The following is a 23,936-nucleotide window of genomic DNA, read 5'->3' as shown; positions in this document are numbered from 1 at the left end:
TAAATACTGAGACAGGAGGGGTCGGGAGACACTGGCCCCATCTGACAATACCCCCGGACAGGGCCAAACAGGCAGGATATAACCCCACCCACTTTGCCAAAGCACAGCCCCCACACCACTAGAGGGATAGCTTCAACCACCAACTTACCATCCTGAGACAAGGCCGAGTATAGCCCAAGTGATGCATATACAGTGGCAAGAAAAAGTATGTGAACCCTTTGGAAATACCTGGATTTCTGCATAAATTGGCTACAAAATTTGATCTGAACATCAACTAGTTCACAACAATAGACAAACACAGTCTGCTTAAACTAATAACACACAACAATTATACGTTTTCATGTATTTATTGAACACACCGTGTAAACATTCACAGTGCAGGGTGAAAAAAGTATTTGAACCCTTGGATTTAATAACTGGTTGACCTTCCTTTGGCAGCAATAACTTCAACCAAACGTTTTCTCTATGCTCAGAAGGAATTTGGACCATTCCTCTTCACAAAACTGTTTCAGTTCAGCAATATTCTTGGGATGTTTGGTGTGAACTGCTCTCTTGAGGTCATGCCACAGCATCTCAATCAGGTTGAGGTCAGGACTTTGACTGGGCCACTCCAGAAGGTGTATTTTCTTCTGTTGAAGCCATTCTGCTGTTGATTTACTTCTCTGTTTTGGGTCGTTGTCCTGTTGCATCATCCAACTTCTGTTGAGTTTCAATTGGAGGACAGATAGCTTAACATTCTCCTGCAAAATGTCTTGATAAACTTGGGAGTTAATTTTCCCGTCCATGATAGCAAGCTGTCCAGGCCCTGAGGCAGCAAAACAGCCCCAAACCATGATGCTCCCTCACCATACTTTACAGTTGGGATAAGGTTTTGATGTTGGTGTGCTGTGCCCTTTTTTTATCCACACATAGTGTTGTGTGTTCCTTCCAAACAACTCAACTGTAGTTTCATCTGTCCACAGAATATTTTGCCAGTAGCGCTGTGGAACATCCAGGTGCACGTTTGCAAACTTCAGTCTTTTTTGGACAGCAGTGGCTTCTTCCGTGGTGTCCTCCCATGAACACCATTCTTGTTTAGTTAGCATCTTCCAGAGATTTCTGTAAGTCTTTAGCTGACACTAGGATTCTTCTTAACCTCATTCAGCATTCTGCGCTGTGCTCTTGCAGTCATCTTTGCAGGATGGTCACTCCTAGGGAGAGTAGCAACAGTGCTGAACTTTATCCATTTATAGACAATTTGTCTTACCGTGGACTGATGAACGTAAAGGATTTTAGAGACACTTTTGTAACCCTTTCCAGCTTTATGCAAGTCAACAATTCTTCATCTGAGGTCTTCTGAGAACTCTTTTGTTCGAGGCATGGTTCACATCAGGCAATGCTTCTTGTAAATAGCAAACTCAAATGTTATGAGTATTTTGTATAGGACAAGGCAGCTAAAACCAACATCTCCAATCTCGTCTCATTGATTGGACTCCAGGTTAACTGACTCCAATTTGCTTTTGGAGAAGTCATTAGCCTAAGTGTTCACATACTTTTTCCAACCTACACTGTGAATGTTAAAAATGTGTATTCAATTAAAATACAATAATTTGTGTGTTATTAGTTTAAGCACACATTAGTTTAAGCACACAAAAGTGTTTGTCTATTGTTGTGACTTAGATGAATATCAGATCACGGACCAGGATGTCTTGCTCCCAGGCAGACTAAATAACTTTTTTGCCCGCTTTGAGGACAATACAGTGCCACTGACACGGCCTGCAACGAAAACATGCGGTCTCTCCTTCACTGCAGCCGAGGTGAGTAAAGACATTTAAACATGTTAACCCTCGCAAGGCTGCAGGCCCAGACGGCATCCCCAGCCGCGCCTTCAGAGCATGCGCAGACCAGCTGGCCGGTGTGTTTACGGACATATTCAATCAATCCCTATACCAGTCTGCTGTTCCCACATGCTTCAAGAGGGCCACCATTGTTCCTGTTCCCAAGAAAGCTAAGGAAAATAAGCTAAACGACTACCGCCCCGTAGCACTCACTTCCGTCATCATGAAGTGCTTTGAGAGACTAGTCAAGGACCATATCACCTCCACCCTACCTGACACCCTAGACCCACTCCAATTCGCTTACCGCCCAAATAGGTCCACAGACGATGCAATCTCAACCACACTGCACACTGCCCTAACCCATCTGGACAAGAGGAATACCTATGTGAGAATGCTGTTCATCGACTACAGCTCGGCATTCAACACCATAGTACCCTCCAAGCTCGTCATCAAGCTCGAGACCCTGGGTCTCGACCCCGCCCTGTGCAACTGGGTACTGGACTTCCTGACGGGCCACCCCCAGGTGGTGAGGGTAGGCAACAACATCTACTCCCGCTGATCCTCAACACTGGGGCCCCACAAGGGTGCGTTCTGAGCCCTCTCCTGTACTCCCTGTTCACCCACGACTGCGTGGCCACGCACGCCTCCAACTCAATCATCAAGTTTGCGGACGACACAACAGTGGTAGGCTTGAATACCAACAACGACGAGACGGCCTACAGGGAGGAGGTGAGGGCCCTCGGAGTGTGGTGTCAGGAAAATAACCTCACACTCAACACCCCCCTATCCACGTTGATGGAACAGTAGTGGAGAGGGTAGCAAGTTTTAAGTTCCTCGGCATACACATCACAGACAAACTGAATTGGTCCACTCACACAGACAGCATTGTGAAGAAGGCGCAGCACCGAAGAAATTCGGCTTGTCACCAAAAGCACTCACAAACTTCTACAGATGCACAATCGAGAGCATCCTGGCGGGCTGTATCACCGCCTGGTACGGCAACTGCTCCGCCCTCAACCGTAAGGCTCTCCAGAGGGTAGTGAGGTCTGCACAACGCATCACCGGGGGCAAACTACCTGCCCTCCAGGACACCTACACCACCCGATGTTACAGGAAGGCCATAAAGATCATCAAGGACATCAACCACCCGAGCCACTGCCTGTTCACCCCGCTATCATCCAGAAGGCGAGGTCAGTACAGGTGCATCAAAGCTGGGACCGAGAGACTGAAAAACAGCTTCTACAGCTTCTCTCAAGGCCATCAGACTGTTAAACAGCCACCACTAACATTGAGTGGCTGCTGCCAACACACTGACACTGACATTGACACTGACTCAACTCCAGCCACTTTAATAATGGGAATTGATGGGAAATGATGTAAATATATCACTAGCCACTTTAAACAATGCTACCTTATATAATGTTACTTACCCTACATTATTCATCTCATATGCATACGTATATACTGTACTCTATATCATCGACTGCATCCTTATGTAATACATGTATCACTAGCCACTTTAACTATGCCACTTTGTTTACATACTCATCTCATATGTATATACTGTACTCAATATAATCTACTGTATCTTGCCTATGCTGCTCTGTACCATCACTCATTCATATATCCTTATGTACATATTCTTTATCCCCTTACACTGTGTATAAGACAGTAGTTTTGGAATTGTTAGTTAGATTACTTGTTGGTTATTACTGTATTGTCGGAACTAGAAGCACAAGCATTTCGCTACACTCGCATTAACATCTGCTAACCATGTGTATGTGACAAATAAAATTTGATTTGATTTGATCAAATTTGATGACTTCTTTATGCAGAAATCCAGGTAATTCCAAAAGGTTCACAAACTTTTTCTTGTCATTGTACTAATGCAAATCCATATGTTACATGTGGTTAAGTTTATGCTACCTACTCTTCAAGAGGTTACTGTGCATTTTCCAGGGGCTTAATGGCAGTTGGTCACTGGAAAGTTAATGTTTAATTTTCAATAACTTACTCAGCTTGCTGCAAGTAGTTGAGATTGGTTGGATATCATACAGTGTAACCCGTTGTAACAAATGTGAGAAGGCATGTGCCCTCACATGAATTATTTTTTTCAAAAATTACTGGCGAACCTTCACAATTTATCCCTGAAAGCTGAAATCAACGGGATTACCGCACAGCGCGGGATTTCACTGTGAACAAAGGAAAAATGGTTACTCTCCCTTTGATAGCTTAGCATCTAGTGCAAAGCTAGCCCTTCTTGTACAGGAATATCACTTTCAAGCACAACAGGGTTCCCTTCAATACGGGAACTAACAACGTCTCATGTTCAACCCAATCAGTTTTTCTTTGCTAGCAATGTTTTACCGGAACATGTGGTAACATAAAGAAATACTCGCCTTGATCTACTCACGCTACTGAAATGCGAGAGATGGAGAGATAATAATTTTGCTTCGGTCAAACTAATATATCTACTCAAATTTCTTTAATTGGCCAGCCCGGCTCATATGTCCTTAAGAAATTAATAACAACCGAGTCTGATCGCGCCTGAAACGCGAATGACGGAAATAGTACTTCGTCTTTGGCCCAACGAGTCTATTTCTCAGAATTCCTAAATCGGCCAGCCCATAGGCATTCAGTAATTCAGGATTCACTTACCCTACACACTGACTTTTCGGCAGATGTACAACACAAGAGTCAATCTCTCCCTAGTATCTGGATGAAAAGGAAACACACACACCCCACTCTCAACAATAATCCTGCCTACAGTGCTTTTGGTGTATTACGTAATTTGCTACACAATTCATATAGACTGAATTCAACAGTAAGGCCTTGTTTTATTTTAGATTACTCGCACTGGGGCTCTAATATGTTGCGACGTACCTTTCATTAATCTTATGTATCGAATCAACTATGTTTAATTGTTACTCAATTAAATTAATCATGTAACAATTAACTCATTAGGATTTGGGGCACCACGGAAGAAGTTGTTTAACCAGTTACCATCTCCCAAATTAAACTCTAGAAGATATAAGATATATATATAATTTATTAATCATTACCTCATATCAGTCTCATAATTCTGAACGTTACATACTTCTTGCATCTACACACATCCCAGTCTTACTGATCATTCCGTACCACACAAATGTATTTAATTATTTATTTACTAACTAATGAAATGATTACAAGTACTGTTGCCCTCTTATGTTTTTCACTGAATTTGTCCCCATCATCCTATCTGAATGTTTGTTTTATCTTGTTCATTTTAAAGATGATACAAAAAAACAAAAAATATTTTTTTTTCATTGTATTATCTAAACCAGATCTATTGTGTTATATTCTCCTACATTCAATTCACATTGAATGTAGGATAATGCATATCCTTGGTTCTGTGACTAAGCTACAGGCTGTTAGATTTGGGTATGTCTTCAGGCGGAAATTGAAAAAAGTAGGGGGTAGCTCTAAGAGGTTTTTTAAATGTATTTGGCTAAGGTGTATGTAAACTTCTGACTTCAACTGTATCTATGTTGTATGTACGTATATATGTTTGAATGTTTATGTATGCGTATGTATATATAAATTCAGCAAAAAAAGAAACGTCCCTTTTTCAGGACCCTGTCTTTCAAAAGAGTTTTCAAAGATAAATCATAAACATTTAATGAACATGCACCTGTGGAACGGTCGTTAAGACACTAACAGCTTACAGACGTTAGGCAATTAAGGTCACAGTTATGAAATCTTAGGACACTAAAGTGGCCTTTCTTCTGACTCTGGAAAAACACCAAAAGAAAAGTGTCCCTGCTCATCTGCGTGAACGTGCCTTAGGCATGCTGCAAGGAGGCATGAAGACTACAGATGTGGCCAGGGCAATAAATTGCAATGTCCGTACTGTGAGACGCCTAAGACCACGTGTAGAACACCTGCACAGGATCGGTACATCCGAACATCACACCTGCGGGACAGGTACAGGATGGCAACAACAACTGCGTCACACCTTGAACGCACAATCCCTCCATCAGTGCTTAGCCTGTCCGCAATAGGCTGAGAGAGGCTGGACTGGGGGCTTTGTAGGCTTGTTGTAAGGCAGGTCCTCACCAGACACCACCAACAACTTCGCGTATCGTTACAAACCCACTGTCGCAGGACCAGACAGGACTGGCAAAAGGTGCCCTTCACTGACGAGTCGCGATTTTGTCTCACCAGGGGAGATGGTCGGATTTGCGTTTGTTGTCGAAGGAATGAGTGTTACACCGAGGCCTGTACTCTGCAGCAGGATCGATTTCGAGGTGGAGGGTCCGACGTGGTCTGGGGCGGTGTGTCACAGCATCATCGGACTGAGCTTGTTGTCATTGCAGGCAATTTCAACGCTGTGCGTTACAGGGAAGACATCCTCCTCCCTCGTGCTACCCTTCCTGCAGGCTCATCCTGACATGATCCTCCAGCATGACAATGCCACGAGCCATACAGCTCGTTCCTTGCGTGATTTCCTGCAAGACAGAAATGTCAGTGTTCTGCCATGGCCAGCGAAGAGCCCGGATCTTAATCCCATTGAGCACATCTGGGACCTGTTGAATCAGAGGGTGAGGGCTATGGCCATTCCCCCCAGAAATGTCCATGGAAGAGTGGGGTAACATCTCACAGCAAGAACTGGCAAGTCCATGAGGAGGAGATGCACTGCAATACTTAATGCAGCTGGTGGCCACACCAGATACTGACTGTTATTTTTGATTTGGAACCCCCTTTATTCAGGGACACATTATTCCATTGCTGTTAGTCACATGTCTGTGGAACTTGTTAAGTTTATGTCTCAGCTTTTGAATCTTATGTTCATACAAATATTGACACGTTAATTTAGCTGAAAATAAACACAGTTGACAGTGAGAGGACGTTTATTTTTTGCTGAGTTTATATGAATGCCCATCCATTTGTAAAACAGGCCGTTGCCTTGGATTTTTTAGTCCTGATTCCTGTGACTAATCAATTTGGCTATTTAAGCTCTGAATATCAGCTACCCAACTTTATCAAGCGTTATCCTGAGCCTATTTGCAATGCATTTACACAGCCGGAAATGCTAAAGTATTACATTTTTTCGGTATGATCAGTTTGTCAAAAATGTTTGGGTACAAACTTGAAACTTAACTTACATTTTACGATTCTATCACCGGGTGTTTTTCAGAGATATTTTTTACTCATCTCTGACAAGTTCTATCATGTTTCTGATTCTGAGCCATTTAGACATCCATGAAATACTGTTTTTTTCATAAGGAGGTAATTCAGACATTTCAGCCTCAGAGTTTTTTCAATCCAAGATGTTTGTACATACAGTGGGTCAAAAAAGTATTTAGTCAGCCACCAATTGTGCAAGTTCTCCCACTTAAAAAGATGAGAGGCCTGTAATTTCCATCATAGGTACACTTCAACTATGACAGACAAAATGAGAAAAAAAAATCAGAAAATCACATTGTAGGATTTTTAATGAATTTTTTGCAAATTATGGTGGAAAATAAGTATTTGGTTACCTACAAACAAGTAAGATTTCTGGCTCTCACAGACCTGTAACTTCTTCTTTAAGAGGCACCTCTGTCCTCCACTCGTTACCTATATTAATGGCACCTGTTTGAACTTGTTATCAGTATAAAAGACACCTGTCCACAACCTCAAACAGTCACACTCCAAACTCCACTATGACCAAGACCAAAGAGCTGTCAAAGGATACTAGAAACAAAATTGTAGACCTGCAACAGGCTGGGAAGACTGCATCTGCAATAGGTAAGCAGCTTGGTTTGAAGAAATCAACTGTGGTAGCAATTATTAGGAAATGGAAGACATACAAGACCACTGATAATCTCCCTCGATCTGGGGCTCCACGCAAGAACTCACCCCGTGGGGTCAAAATGATCACAAGAACGGTGAGCAAAAATCCCAGAACCACACGGGGGGACCTAGTGAATGACCTGCAGAGAGCTGGGACCAAGGTAACAAAGCCTACCATCAGTAACACATTACGCCGCCAGGGACTCAAATCCTGCAGTGCCAGATGTGTCCCCCTGCTTAAGCCAGTACATGTCCAGGCCCGTCTGAAGTTTGCTAGAGAGCATTTGGATGATCCAGAAGAAGACTGGGAGAGTGTCATATGGTCAGATGAAACCAAAATATAACTTTTTGGTAAAAACTCAACTCGTCATGTTTGGAGGACAAAGAATGCTGAGTTGCATCCAAAGAACACCATACCTACTGTGAAGCATGGGGGTGGAAACATCATGCATTGGGGCTGTTTTTCTGCAAAGGGACCAGGACGACTGATCTGTGTAAAGGAAAGAATGAACGGGGCCATGTATCGTGAGATTTTGAGTGAAAACCTCCTTCCATCAGCAAGGGCATTGAAGATGAAACGTGGCTGGATCTTTCAGCATGACAATGATCCCAAACACACCGCCCGGGCAACGAAGCATTTCAAGGTCCTGGAGTGGCCTAGCCAGTCTCCAGATTTCAACCCCATAGAAAATCTTTGGAGGGAGTTGAAAGCCCAGCAACAGCCCCAAAACATCACTGCTCTAGAGGAGATCTGCATGGAGGAATGGGACAAAATACCAGCAACTGTGTGTGAAAACCTTGTGAAGACTTACAGAAAATGTTTGACCTCTGTCATTGCTAACAAAGGGTATTTATAACAAAGTATTGAGAGAAACTTTTGTTATTGACCAAATACTTATTTTCCACCATAATTTGCAAATAAATTCATTAAAAATCCTACAATGTGATTTTCTGAATTTTTTTCTCATTTAGTCTGTCATAGCTGAAGTTTACCTATGATGAAAATTACATGCCTCTCTCATCTTTTTAAGTGGGAGAACTTGCACAATTGGTGGCTGACTAAATACTTTTTTGCCCCACTGTAATTACTTGTGGAATGTTTTAACAGCAGTTGACAGTGATAAAGGTTGTGATTGATTACCTGGCACAATGGAGAGAGAATTCCATCCCACATGGGTGTGTGGGAGGAACAGGTGGAACCAGGTGTTCACTTGCGATGTGAAAGACCGGTTCGTGACAACACTTATGAGCCAATCGAAGTCTTTCATTTCGAAAGAAATTAGCACCAGGCTGGTGTTATTGCCTAGATTCATGGCACTGTCTGGGTACGTGTAAAGCATATGTGAAACACAGTTATACAATGCCATTAGGAGTTTAGTGATTGAGGTATACTTTATTCCAAAACATTGCGTCAAGCCTACACTTTATCAGAAGTAGGATTGAAGTCAGAAGATTACATACACCTTAGCCAAATACATTTAAAATCAGTTTTTCACAATTCCTGACGTTTAATCAAAGTAAAAATTCCCTGTCTTAGGTCAGTTAGGATCACCACTTTATTTTAAGAATGTGAAATGTCAGAATAATAGTTGGGAGAATGATTTATTTCAGCTTTTATTTCTTTCATCACATTCCCAGTGGGTCAGAAGTTTACATAAACTCAATCACTATTTGGTAGCATTGCCTTTAAATTGTTTAACTTGGGTCAAACATTTCGGGTAGCCTTCCACAAGCTTTCCACATTAAGTTGGGTGAATTTTGGCCACTTCCTCCTTACACAGCTGGTGTAAGGGAGTCAGGTTTGTAGGCCTCCTTGCTCGCACACGCTTTTTCAGTTCTGCCCACACATTTTCTATAGGTTTGAGGTCAGGGATTTGTGATGGCCACTCCAATACCTTGACATTGCTGTCCTTAAGCCATTTTGCAAGTATGCTTGGGGTCATTGTCCATTTGGAAGACCCATTTGTGACCAAGCTTTAACTTCCTGAGTGATGTCTTGAGATGTTGCTTCAATATATCCACATAATTTTCCCCCTCCTGATGCCATCTATTTTGTGAAGTGCAGCAGTCCCTCCTGCAGCAAAGTACCCCCACAACATGATGCTGCCACCCCAGTTCTTCACGGTTGGGATGGTGTTCTTCAGCTTGCAAGCCTCCCTCTTTTTCCTCCAAACATAACAAGGACATTTCTCCAAAAAGTAAGATATTTGTCCCCATGTGCAGTTGCAAACCGTAGACTGGCTTTTCTTATGGCGGTTTTGGAACAGTGGCTTCTTCCTTGCTAAGCGACCTTTCAGGTTATGTCGATATAGGGGAGTTATTTTACTGTGGATATAGATACTTTTGTACCTGTTTCCTCCAGCATCTTCACAAGGTCCTTTGCTGTTGTTCTGGGATTGATTTGCACTTTTCGCACCAAAGTACGTTCATCTCTAGGAGACAGAATGCGTCTCCTTCCTGAGCGGTATGACGGCTGCGTGGTCCCATGGTGTTTATACTTGCGTACTATTGTTTGTACAGACGGACGTGGTACCTTCAGGCATTTGGAAATTGCTACCAAGGATGAACCAGACTTGTGGAGATTTGTGGTATGGTTGAAAACGAGTTTTAGTGACTCCAACCGAAGTGTATATACATTTCTGACTTCAAATGTACACCAAGGTAAGTATTTGTCATGCATCATCTGAGCAGGATCAGGTGGTAACAGAGGTCTCATCAGGGTCAGGCAGCCAGGGAAGACCAGTCTGTGACAGCGCAGAGGTGAACTTTTGCCGATACAACACTTTATTCTCTCTGTTGAAGCAAGCACTAGACAAGCAAAGACTGAAACTATTTGAAGGCAGTCTGACAACCTTTAAAGTTGCTTCTCCAAAATGTATCAAGGGTTGATAGAGGCTTTTCCCAATGACACAAAACATGTAAAACAAAAATGTGAAGAAGACCTGGGAGACACTATTGATGATGATGAATGGATACAGATGTTAGAATGCCCAGTCATGTTCATATCATCTCAGACATAAATTACTGCAGTTTAAAACCATCCATATAACATACTATATGCCAGTTAAACTGAATATCATTCACTCAGAAATTGTATTCTTCTGCTGGAGGTGTAAAACACAAAAAGGGGACATATTTGCACATGTTCTGGTCTTGTGAAGGCTGGCTGAATCCTGGCAAAGACTATGTTATTTTATCATCTCAGTATGCAGATTCTCCCTTCTCCCTGTTTTTGTTTGCGTGGAAATGTTGATACTGTAGACCGTTATCAGAAGAAACTGTGTAACCTAGCATTTATAGCGGCTAAGATAGATAGATAAATAGAGTGACATTAATTGGAAGGTTGGTTATCCACCAACAATGGATGGAAGAAATGTCAAGTTATGTATCACTATATTTAATTTATTACAACATTAAGAGTAAACTGTGCAACTTTCATAAGGTCTGGATTCCTTATATGGAATACTGTACAACAAAAGGAGTCCGTGTTGAAAACATCACCACGTCAGGGGAGATACCTATTTAGGCAGTCTGATGGCCTGCTGATAGAAGCCGTTTGTCAGGTTCTCGGTCCCTGCTTTGATGCACCTGTACTGTCTCCGCCTTCTAGATGGTAGCGGGGTGAACAGGCCATGGCTCGGGTGGTTGTTGTTCTTGATGATCTTTTTGGCCTTCCTCTGACATCGGGTGCTGTAGATGTCCTGGAAGGCAGGCAGTGTGCCACCGGTGATGCGTTGTGCAGACCGCACCACCGTCTGGAGAGCCCTGTGGTTGTGGATGGTGCAATTACCGTACCAGGCGAGGATACACCCCGACAGGATGCTCTCAATGGTGCATCTGTAGAAGTTTGTGAGGGTCTTCGGGCCAAGCCGAATATCTTCAGCGTCTTGAGGTTCTTCACCACGCTGTCTGTTTGAAGGGACCATTTCAGGTTGTCAGTGATGTGCACGGCGAGGAACTTAAAACTTTTCACCCAGTTCGTTTTGTTTCTTCAAGCCTACCAGCGTTTTTCCTCTTGCTTCTGTCTTTTTCTAGTTCCTGTTTTCTAGTTTTGACCATTCTGCCTGCCCTGATCCTGAGCCTTCCTGCCGTCCTGTACCTTGCCCCACCACACTGGATCATTGATCCTCAGCCTGCCCTGATCCTTCCTGCTGTCCTGTACCTTGCCCCACCACACTGGATCATTGACCTCTACCTGCCCTGACCCTGAGACTGCCTGCCATTCTGTACCTTATGGACTCTGATCTGGATTACTGACCTCTGCCTGCTCTTGACCTGTCGTTTTTCCTGCCCCCTGTTCTAGTAATAAACTTTTGTTACTTCAACACTGTCTCCATCTGGGTCTTCTCTGAAATGTGATATTGTTTGAGTGTAATTATCTACATGCGAACATATTTGCATCAGGAAAAACATTTAATTACTCAAGACATTGCATGGACTTTTGTGTTGATGCCTCATAAGTTTATTTACATTCTGTTAGGTGTTACATTAAAATACAATGTCACCCTTTCAAAACGCCATTGTAAGCATGCTTGAAAACCCAACTTTAAAGTAAATCCTTCAAACATTTTTAAAAGGCTTCACAACCAAAAATGTATTCTCAAATGGATACAACTATTTATATTTTCAACCAAGTTAAATGTCCTGCTTTAAATGACGTGCAGCTTATAAAGGCTTCATAAACACTACATACATGTGTTACAAATCATCTACAAGCATATGTCATGCTTTATAAAGAGTTCATAAATGTGGCATAACTGTGTGACATAATGGGTTATGTCTCACATGTGACATAACCCACGATGTCAAATATGACATAAACCTGTACTTTATAAACGATGGAATAAGCACAGCTTAAAAAAAGGCTTTATAAATCATATTAAATTGAAGGTTCACAAAGCATTTATAACCCTGTCATGCATCTTGGTAGAGCATTGCAGTGCCAGGAGAGTGGGTTCCTGAAAACACTCATACATAAAAATATATTCACGCATGACTGTGAGTCACTTTTGATAAAAGCGGCTGCTAAATTTGATATTATTTTAAAACATTTCTAGGATGGCACAACTTCTTTCCCTCTTGTGTGCATAGTCAATATTGGACCAGACCTCAACTTTCCCCAAAATACTGTGCTGCAGGTTGACACACGTTGGTGAGGCATTTTAAAATCCATTTAGATTTTTTGCTTACTTATGTTTTGTTTTCCCAAATAAAATGTTCTCAGTTTTGTTTTTCCAGGTTTCAGATTTCCCCAATTGTTTCAGGTTCTCATTTTTTTCAAGTTTTTAATTGAAAAACTACAACATTTGATTTTCTGTCTTCACCACAAAGCTTAAGCCGCATTAGGGGATGACTTTTGAGGTATGTGAAAAATCTAAGAATCATATATTTTGAGTGTAGTTGCCCTTGAATTCAGTGCTCATGCCCTGCATTGTTGTTTGGTTAGAGGGCTTTTTGTTACGGAACAATCGCACATGTGATGATTATGTGCAGTGATTAGCATTATGACCACCAATGGAATGGGTGGAGTAAAAGGCCAGCAACACTCCGTACCGTACACTGTACAGTGATTTGCATTCCAAATTTAATACAAATGTCACCTATATATGAACATATATGAATCATTGTTAATGTTTAGACAACTATTTTTCATATATCATGAATACAGATTATTGACACTTTTATACTATGAATTCAATACATGACGTACTTTTATTTGGAAGAATTCCTAAATTCCGTGACCCGGAAGTATTTTTTTAGCGTTACCGACAAGATGCTGATCATGTGATGAGTTCGCAAATCAAAATGCCCAATTGTGGTGCCACTGGACAGTGATAAACAAGTTAACATTTATTCATTGTAATTTAAATGACTAGAGTTGAGTTAAATTCCATACTGTAGCTACCTCAGTCGTTATTTCAAATAATTTCGGTAACTTCACAGCAATTGCTAGCTCGCCAAAATGTTGCTAGCTAGCAGGCTCAGCTAAATAAAAATCCTCTTAGATACAGACATGTCTCATAGTCATGTCATCACATTTGTACATTAAATAATAGAATCATACGAATCAAATGGAGTTTCCCATCTCCCCATTTAGAGTTTATGGCGCTGCACAGAAAAACAGACATGCTAACTTTCTTTGTTGTTACTTTTAAGGTTGGAACCAACATGCAGTACCTCCAGCAGGCAGAGAGGCAAGAACCATTAATCCACTAGCTCAGGGACAGGCTACAATATTCACAGTTCTGTGTAATGTTCAATATAATTGCTTTGCTGGACTTTTTGAAACTTAATGTATTTGTCTTTACTGTTTATTTGTTTTAGTTTTTAGTGATCATTTCTTAAGTGTTAATACATTTGTGTTTACATCATTAAGCCTTTATGGGTCTGTTATGAATGACCATAGGTGTCTGACTTTATAGTCAGTACAGCTTCATATGATACAAGGCATTTATGCATGTGTTATAAATCACCAAAGGGGTCTGACTTAAGTACAGCGTCATGCAAAATAGAGTCTTTACAGGACTATGCAAGTATTACAGGACACTACAGTGTAAATAAATAGGTTATTAACGTTCGACTGAATTATGAAGGTTCTATCATGATCCAAAGGTTACTGTAGGGTGTAAGAGGTATTTAAATGGGCTGATGGACTTGCAAAGACCTGATGGGCCCAACAACGCACGGTATGGCTTGTTTTGTGTGTGCGTGTACTGAGGAACATGTAACTTGGCGCCAGAAGACAGTCATTTTCAATGTTTTTAGGTTGGGGGCTTTCATAAAGGTCAGTGTTTCTTGGTGTAATGTCGTCCCTAGACTATTGAACACACCACACATTTAAGCCTGTGATATCAGCCATTCAAAGCTGGCCTTAGTGGAGTGACCATAGAATTCTATAGGAGTGACCTTCCAGAATAAAGTACTTGTCATCATCACTAGTTAACACAGTTAAAAAGTCATAATTATTGCTAAACCCTGCCCATTTCCACAATTGATCTTCTTAAAATGAGATTTTAAACCTAACCCTAACTAATGAAGGCCAAGTTTAATGTGTTGGTCAAGCAGACATTCCGCATATTTGGGCGGATGTGTCTGGGAATGAGATTAGGTGTATTGTGACTAACATGACTTCACTTTAGAGCGTATTCCAATCCCTTGACCCAACATGTCTCCCTTTATAAAGCACATGTTGCTATCATATTCCACATAGAGGGTTATGTCACATTTGACATGGGTGATTATGACACATTTATGAACCATTTACAAAGCATGACATACGGTCATAGATACTTTGTAACACATTTATGTAGTGCTTATGAAGGCTTTATGAAGCCTTCATAAGATAAGCTGAATGTCATTTAAAGGGGGATCAAACATGCAAAGCAATAATAAAATATGTATGACAATATTATGGAAATTTAGATTTTTTTTTACAAAGGAAAGCACTTTTAAGGAACAATAAAACAAACAATTGTGGTGGAAAATATGAACACTGGTTTAGGAGGCAACAAGTGATTAAGCTTAAAGATATTTTTCAAATTTACACTGACTGTACAAAACATTAGGAACATCTACTCTTTCCATGATAAACTGACCAGGTGACAGGTGAAAGCTACGATCCCTTATTGATGTCACCTGTTAAATCCACTTAAATCTGTGTAGATGAAGGGGAGGAGACAGGTTAAAGGAGTATTTTTTAGCCTTGAGACAATTGAGACATGGATTTTGTGTGCCATTCAGAGAGTGAATGGGCAAGACAAAATATTTACCTGCTTTTGAACATGGTATGGTAGCAGGTGCCAGTTTGAGTGTGTCAAGAACTGCAACCCTGCTGGGTTTTTCACGCTCAACAGTTTCCCATGTGTATCAAGAATGGTCCACCACCCAAAAGATATCCAGCTGACTTGACACAACTGTGGGAAGCATTAAGAGTCAACATGGGTCAGCATCACTGTGGAACGCTTTCAACACCTTGTAGTCCATGCCCCGACGAAATGAGGCTGTTCTGAGGGCAAAATGGGGTGCAACTCAATATTAGGAAGGTGTGCATAATGTTTTGTACATTCAGTGTATAATACAGTGTACAGTACATAGCTTGTCAGTACATTTCAAATGTTATAATTATTTTTAGCTCTAAACATTTATTTAAATATTAGCCCTGTACAAATGTTCTTAGTTGTATTATATAGAAATAAAAGGGTTTTGATGCGGTATGAATACTGTATGATGCATAAATTGTGTCATGAACTTGGGAAATACCTGATAATAATGATAATATATAATTTGAACTATGGTAACTGTGTCAGTTTTTTTCTCCAGTTGTGAATCACTCAATTTACAGTACAATTCACACCTTGTAATCGACGCAACCCTTTGATGCATTGAATATGCAGGCACTTACAAAAACATTTCAATACAGCAATTGTGGTTTGTGTGGAGGTGGTTAAGACTGTTACTGAGATCAGGTGGAGGTGAGCAGGCAGAGGGTCAAAGTTAGACGCAAGGTTGTGGTTTGTGTGGAGGTGGTTAAGACTGTTACTGAGATCAGGTGGAGGTGAGCAGGCCGAGGGTCAAAGTGAGACGCAAGGTTGAAGACGGTCAAAGCAGTGATTCATTCTATTTTGCTCAGTTAACAACATCTTCCTTTATTTTTTGAATAAATGGCAGAAAAATAAAAAGTCTAAAACAAATGATGGACATGTATGTCGGTGCAGTCTTGAACATTGCCGGTGATCTTCTTTTTGACTTGAGGTTCTCAGGATATTGGAAGACATCAAAGCATCAGCACACAGAGGAGGAGTGGAGATGGCTAAGGGAGTCAAATACAGACAAAACTTAGATTTCAACAAAATGAAGAAAAAAATACTTGAAGATACAGCATTTATTTAAGATTCACATCTAGCAAAAAAATATAAAATCAAAGAAAGGATTTAGAGACTTACCTTTCAAAAGTCTCCAGAGAAGCAATGGTTCTGCTGAGAAGTTATTTCAGCTTGAGATGAGACCGAGCTGTTTCCTGGTGATTTGGGGCATCTTTCACTTCAAGTGAGTTTGTCCAGGTTATATTATGTTGGGATTGCCATCCTTGGAATGCTCTCTCCATAAGGTGCTTGACTGTATAAAGACTGCATAGTTTTAACTGATTGGTAGTCCATTGTATATTACAAGAAGGGGATAGGTAGAATCCAAACATTAGCAAAGTATTAGCGGCACTGTAGCCGAGATGAGAAAAGATCTTGAAGCTTGGTTTTTGTTTAAGCATTTCTTCCAGTGTTATAATAATTCATTGTCCTGTGACTCCTTATTCTACTCTGCAGATTGGATGCTTTCCTTTCTATATATTTGTAATGACAGACATCCGTTTAACAGCTTTTACATCTAATTTGTTTTTGCCATAAAAAGGTATACTTTATAATAGATATGGTTCTTTCTTTGATGGAATTTAACAGAAATATATCAAAAATCAAAATATAATTTTTACTCAAATGTTTGAAAATGTAACTATAGAAGTATAATGAATTAGAACTAATAACAAGCTGGATTAAAAATGAAAAAAATATGTCTAACACTGAAAACGTTATTATCAATATCATTGTAGTTGCTAAAATTAAAAATAGAATAGGTTGAATACAGCTCTTCTGTATGTAAGCATATAAATAATGGCAACATTGCCATTACAGTCTACAAAAATGTGACTTCTCAGACTACACAAAACAAAAAAGAGCAACCAAAAATGTACTTCAAAAAGATTTAACTGAATAAAATATGGACAAAATGTAAAGCCAGCAAAAAGATGTATAATATACTGCAGAAAAGCCCCATAATAACGACATGCAGAGCAGAATAAAGGTAGTCTATTTTTCTAATAAGAATTAGGCAACTGGTGAGTAATTGGGTTGTATTGTGGTGAATATTCTCTCTTCAGAACTGCAGTTCCTGCCCATTGCTAATGATGTCAGGGCCTGTGCTAGCTCATCCATGCTAAGTCCGCTTTGTAATCCTGCATTATATCTGCGCCCATAGCTCGTCGAGCTGAAGGAGGAGGGGGAAAAGTTAGTGGAGAAACCAGAGCCTGTGGCATCAAAGCTCCCTCGTCTGGAGCCTGACCTGGAGCCAGTTCTTGAGTCGGGCCGGGAACCGGATGCTGACCCAGAACCGCTAACACTGTAGGGACTGTAAAGGCCTTTACTTGATTGAGAAGAGGCTTCCAACAGACGCAGACCAGAACCCTCCTCAATCATGCTTCTATCCATGGCATCCTTGTACGAGATCTTAAGCTTTGTCTTTGGACAGGTGAGGTATTTGGAGTATCCACTGACATCTCGTAGCTTTTGTGCAGTACGTGCATCTAGGGTGCCCTTGTTGACTGCAACGTCTAGTGGAACTCTGCCAGTGACCTCTGGTTCGATCAAACCACCAGTTAGATATTGTACTTCCAGGAATCTCTGACCCGCCTCATAGTACAACCACCCTTTTTTTAATGCTTGTGCAGCAGACATTTTTTTTTTGGTTCTGGGATCCTCAAATCCATTGAAGGCCTTCTGTGCCAGGTTGATTCGGTCAACCATGATCTTATCCACAAGTCCCATGTTCATTGCATCTGAAACTGAGAACTTCTCTCCAGTGTTTGGATCAATGATGCCACCAACGCAAGCCTGAGCCTCCAGCAATCTTTGACCTGTGATATTGTCCACAAGATTTCTGTGCATGGCTTCTGTGACAGACACCTTTTCCAATGTGTCAGTATCCAGTATTCCAGCCACAGGCACGGTTTCTTCTGTTGGGTCATTCCATATTGTTGCTGGGGGTTTGATAGAGGGAGCTGGGCTACTGGAGTAAGATGATGTGGACCCAAAAGAGGATGACCTGGATCTGGTGCCAGTTATGTTTCCGGACAACATGTCTGCAAACTCTGTGATGGACAGAGTTCCAGCACGGTATTGATCCAGAGCAGACTGGTCAATGAGGCCCTTTGTGATTGCATCATCAATGTCATACTGTCGGCCAGACCTCCTATCAATGATCATGGACTTCACAACACCATCAGATGAGGATATAGTAATCTCCTCCCACTCACACTCTTGCTCTGCAAGCTCCATGTAGGTCTGTTGATCTATAAGTCCTTTGCGATATGCCTCATATACAGACATCTCTTTGCCTGTCTCTGGGTCAACAATGACTACTCTGCGTTTACGCACAGACGATTTAGAGGATGTCTTCCTCTCACGTTTCTTTTCTTTCAACAGCAAAAGTGCTAGTCCAGTTTCCGGGTCAATCATACATCGCTCCATCAGTTGCAGGTAAGTGAGGTTCTCCTCAGTGTTAGGGTCAAAGAAGCCTTTAGTGTCATCAGATGGGTCTGTAAGAATGCCATTCATCTCCTCATCAAACAGGCCACGTGTGTAGGCCATCTCGACTGGCAAGCGGTGACTCTCTTCTGGGTCAATGATCCCACCAGTGGCAATTTGGGCTTCCAATAGGCGAATGCCGTGGTCTTTCAGAATGAGACCCTTTTTCATGGCCTGGAATAGAGAGATGATCTTGCCAGAGTACGGATCCCTGTAGCCTGTAACGGCACGCTCAGCAGAGATGAGCTTGTCTTTGAACTCTGGACCAACAACTCCCATTTTAACAGCTTCACCAACATTCAGCTTCAGGTTCTTTATTGGGTCAATTATATATCCTGTTGCTGCTTGAGCCTCAAGAAGTTCAAAGGCTGTCCCGGGTCTTATCATGTTCTTTTTCATTGCTTGGTAGATGGAAAGACGGTCTTTGCTGGATTCTACATATACTCCGGCAATGCAGCTTGTGCCCTCAAGGTACTTCTTCACTTCTCTGCTGACCTCTTCTACTGAGATAAGGCCTTCAGTGAGATCATTGTATGTCTTTTGGTCAATAATCTGTGAACGAAGCAGCTCATCTAAGGTGATTTGCTTTCTGAGACCCTTGAAAAGCAGCCTTCTGTCGGCCAGTGAAAGTAATCGCAGACCACTCTCTTTATCAGCTTTGCATCTCTTCAGCAGCTGGGCATAGGTCTGTCTCTCCTCTGTGGTTGGATCAACATAACCTTGTACATCACTGTTTGGATCAGTGATCCTGTCATGCGTTTCCTTATTGATGTATCCGCGTTGCATGGCAACATCTGTGGGAAGGTGAAAGTAATATTCTGGATCCATAAGTCCCCCAGTGGAAGCCTGGGCTTCAAGGAGCCTCAGGGCATAGTCCTCAGGAACAAGGTCTTTTTTCATCGCTTGGAAGAGCGAGATTACTTTTCCACTGTAAGGATCCTTGTAGCCAGTGACTGCCCTCTCGGCAGAGAGAAGTTTGTCATGGATTTCAGGGCCGACTAGCCCTTTGCGCACAGCTTCGTCAACTGTTAGCAATTCTTCTTTCACAGGGTCAATGATGAATCCTGTTGCTGCTTGGGCCTCCAGGAGACTGATAGCAAAATCAGGCTTAATGAGACCTCTCTTCATGGCCTGGTAAATACTAACCTTAGAGGGGGAGTCTGAGAGGATTCCAGCAATACTGCCTGTGCCAAACAAATACTGCTTTACAGACGGCATTTCCATTACCTCCCGGATAGTTTTCTTCTCTTGCTTCAACATGTTGTATGTTTGAAGGTCGATAATGCGAGAACTATAGAGCTCCTCAATAGTGACTCTTCGTCTGATCACATCACAGGACATGCTCTGCTCTCCTTTCAGTATCTCCCTTTGTTCAATGATTTCAATGACAATGATGATCATTCTCTCCTTTGTGATTTGCCCGAGGCGATACTGCTCCAGGAGCCTTAGCTTTTCCTCCTCGGGGAGAAGGTTTGACCCCATGACATCCCATAGGGTCATTACCTTCCCTGCATAGCTCTGATGAGGGATATCCACTTGAGTGTTAGTCAAGTCTGTCTGTGCCATTTCTTCAGTGTATACGTATGACTTTTCCACGGGACTTTGAGCTTCAGCCTTTGATAACGGCAGGAAGCACAGACCGGTATCTGCATCTCTTATGCATTTCTCTTGCAGTTGTTTGTAGGTGGAACTTTCATTATTGTTGGGATCAATGAAAGCTTTGATATCCCCTGAGGGGTCAGTGAAGTTATTAGCCATTTGCTTATTGAAATAGCCACGTTGGAAGGCCACATCATTTGGAACACAGTGGCTGCTGACTGGATCAATAATCCCTCCTGTGGCCACCTGAGCTTCCAACAGGGGAATAGCATGTTCTCGTAGCACAAGCTCCTTCTTCATGGCTTGGAAGAGGGAAATCGTGTTGCCCGTGTATGGATCTCTGTAGCCAGTCACTGCTTTCTCTGCTGACAGAAGTTTCTCGTGAACCTCAGGACCAACAACTCCTGCTTTCACAGCATCATCCACAGTGTACCTCTGGTTTTTGACAGGATCGATAATGAAACCGGTTGCTGCTTGTGCCATGAGCAACGAAAGACCTGTATTTTGTCTCAATATGTTCTTCTTCATTGCTTGATAAATGCTAACCTTTTCCTTTGATTCGCCCATATAGATGCCTACAATCTGTCCATCTGTTCCTTGCAAGTACTTTCTGACTGAGTCAATGTCACTGATTTCTTTGGGTTTCTTTTTACCCTGTTGGAGTTGATCATATGTAGCTTTATCAATTATTTTGGATTCAAACAATGAGCTGGCAGTGACCGATGACCTAAGCCCTTCAAAGCTGGCCTGTTCCTTTTCCTGTTTCTTAGCCTCCTTTTCATCAACCATTGTGACAATGATTGTAATCATTCTTTCAATAGTCACTGTTCCAGTTCTGTACTGTCGAATCAACTCGATTCTTTGTTCCTCTGTAATATATTCAGAGTTTATGATCTCCCAAATAGTGACTTTCCTTCCTTTGAAAGGTCCATACGGCAGATCCATAGTTGCCTGGTTCAGGGCATATTTGATCTGGACCTCAGTGTATTGATGTTCCTCTTTTGACTTATAATGTCCCTCTTTTGACTTTTGAATTGCTTTCTCTGAGAGCGGAAGAAATGGAAAACCAGTCTCTTTGTCAGTGACACATTTTTTCATGAGTTGTACATAAGATGCATTCTCCCACATGTTAGGATCAAAGAAAACTTTAGTTTCATCAGTGTTGCTGCTCAAGGTCTTGTTTGTTTCATCGTTAAAATATCCACGTTTGCAGGCAACATCATGTGGGATGTGATAACTTTTAACTGGATCAATTATACCCCCAGTTGCAAGCTGAGCCTCTAGCAGACGGATACCCTGGTCTTTCTTAATGAGGTCTTTCAACATTGCCTCAAATAGGGATAGATTCTTTCCAGTGTAGGGATCTTTGTACCCATTAACAGCTCTCTCTGCAGACACAAGTATTTCATGCATCTCTGGGCCAACAAGACCTGATTTAACAGCCTCATCCACAGTGAGCTTCTGATTTTTGACAGGGTCAATTACAAATCCAGTCCCAGCTTGAGCCTCAAGAAGAGTCAATGCAGTCTCGGGAGAGAGCATCTGTTCCTTTACAGCTTGATAGAATGGTATTTTCTCATTTGTTGACTCAATGATCACTCCAGCAATGCTATGTGTACCCCTTAAGGCTTTCTTAACAGGCTCCATCTCAGAGATTTCTTTGACAGTTGTTTTACCATTATGCAATTTGTTGAACAGGTCTTTATTGAGGATCTTAGATTCTAGAAGTTCAGCTGCAGTGACAGGAATCCTCAGACCGTCAAACACAATTTCATTCCTCTTCTCTTTGTCTTCCACAACGCTAATTACAATTTTGATAATTTTTTCCACAGTAATTTTTCCGGTCTTGTACTGGCGAATCAGATCCTTCCTCTGTGCCTCTGTGAAATACTCTGAGTTAATGATTTCCCAAATGGTCACAGTCTTTCCTTGGAATCTTCCAAATGGTACAGAGATATTCGCTTTAGTGAGTACATCTTTAGTTTCTTCAGTTGTGTAGGTCTTGTCACTTTGTGTAGCTTTCTCTGTGATTGGTAACATAAGTAGGCCTGTCTCTGCATCTGGGGTGCATTTCTCCAATAGTTGCTGATAAGTGAGGCTCTCCTGAGAGCTTGGGTCAATGAATAACTTTGAGTCATCAGTAGGGTTTGATAGAGTTTTGCTCATCTCAGCATCCAATTGGCCCTGCTTATAGGCTGTCTGGAGAGGCACACGGTGACTATTAACAGGGTCAATTATTCCACCAGTTGCAATCTGAGCATCCAGAAGTCTAACGGCCTGGTCTTGTTCAATCAGACCTTTTTTCATGGCCTCAAAGAGTGAGATTTTGTCTCCAGTGTAAGGATCTTTGTAACCAGTAGCTGCTTTTTCTGCAGAAAGCATTTTGTTATGGAGTTCTGGACCTATTAATTCCTCCTTTACAGCTTCATCCACAGTGAGCATTCTGTTTTTCACTGGATCGATGATGAACCCAGATGCTGCCTGAGCTTCAAGAAGCATTGTGGCAGCGCCAGGAGAAAGTTTATTCTCTTTCATGGCCTGATACACACTCATTTTTTGCTTGGCTGCAGTCAAGACTCCGCCAACACTATTCTTGCCTTTGAGACATGTTTTCACTTTCTCAGTCTTGCTCAGGTCTTTCACTGTGGTTTTGCCTTTTTTCAGCTTATCAAAGTCCTTCTTGTTCAGTATACCAATGTCATGGAGCCTGCTGGCAGGAACCTTCTCCCTAATCCCATCAAAAGAAAATGGTAATTCTTCGTTTTTCTTCTCACCATCTACTACTGCAGACCCATCGTATACTTTCTTTGTTGTTCCCACCATTGTCATTGCAATCAGCTGATCTTCAGGGACCTCATCCGTTTGCATCTCCATTTCTTTAGTGTGGGATTTTGCTGATGTTTTTAATGTAGAAAGTTGCTGCAGCTTCTCTCGAAGCTTTTCATTCTCCTCACCCAACAATTTCTCTTGTTCAAGCCTTTTCTTTTCAAGATCCTGCATCTCTTTCTGCTTGTTGCTCATCTCCTCCTCAGCATCCTTCTGCTTTTTAACAGCGGCATCCATTGTAGCGTGGAGTTTCTTCTTCTCCTGTTCCATCTGCTTCCTTTGACGATCCTGCTCATCTTTGAGATCTTTGGCCTTCTTAACCTCATCCTCAAACTGTTTCTCAAGCTTATTTTTCTCTTCTTCAATGAGCTTTTCTTTTTTCAACAACAATTGTTTTTCTGTCAGGAAAGTCTGCTCAAGAACGATCTTTTCCTTTTTAATTTGTTCCTGTTGGGCATTGGCCATCTAATTTGGAGAAAAAAAAGACAAAATTAATACAACTCCAAACATACCTTCTTCACATGTTCTT

At 41.6% G+C, this 23,936-nt stretch overlaps 1 protein-coding gene across 28 annotated transcripts in view; it reads right to left on the bottom strand.

Annotated features, from left to right (window-relative positions):
- Positions 1 to 12,073: 12,073 nt before the first annotated feature.
- The window catches only part of LOC110496062 (plectin), a 200,302-nt gene continuing 188,439 nt past the window's right edge, over positions 12,074 to 23,936 (bottom strand). For all 28 annotated transcript variants that reach the window (XM_021571717.3, XM_090208453.1, XM_021571719.3 and 25 more), the window contains 2 exons: positions 16,577 to 23,872; positions 12,074 to 16,443 (listed from right to left, as the gene is read on the bottom strand). In XM_021571717.3, the coding sequence (XP_021427392.3) occupies positions 17,507 to 23,872 (6,366 nt within the window). In that variant the 3' untranslated portion in view covers positions 12,074 to 16,443; positions 16,577 to 17,506. The remainder of the gene's footprint in view (positions 16,444 to 16,576; positions 23,873 to 23,936) is intronic.

Source organism: Oncorhynchus mykiss, chromosome 18, assembly GCF_057628025.1.
Source record: "Oncorhynchus mykiss isolate SJ-2025 chromosome 18, ASM5762802v1, whole genome shotgun sequence".
Lineage (NCBI taxonomy): Eukaryota > Metazoa > Chordata > Actinopteri > Salmoniformes > Salmonidae > Oncorhynchus > Oncorhynchus mykiss.
The sequence above is the reverse complement of the archived record's forward strand: the minus strand, read 5'-3'. Positions and strand labels throughout refer to the sequence as shown.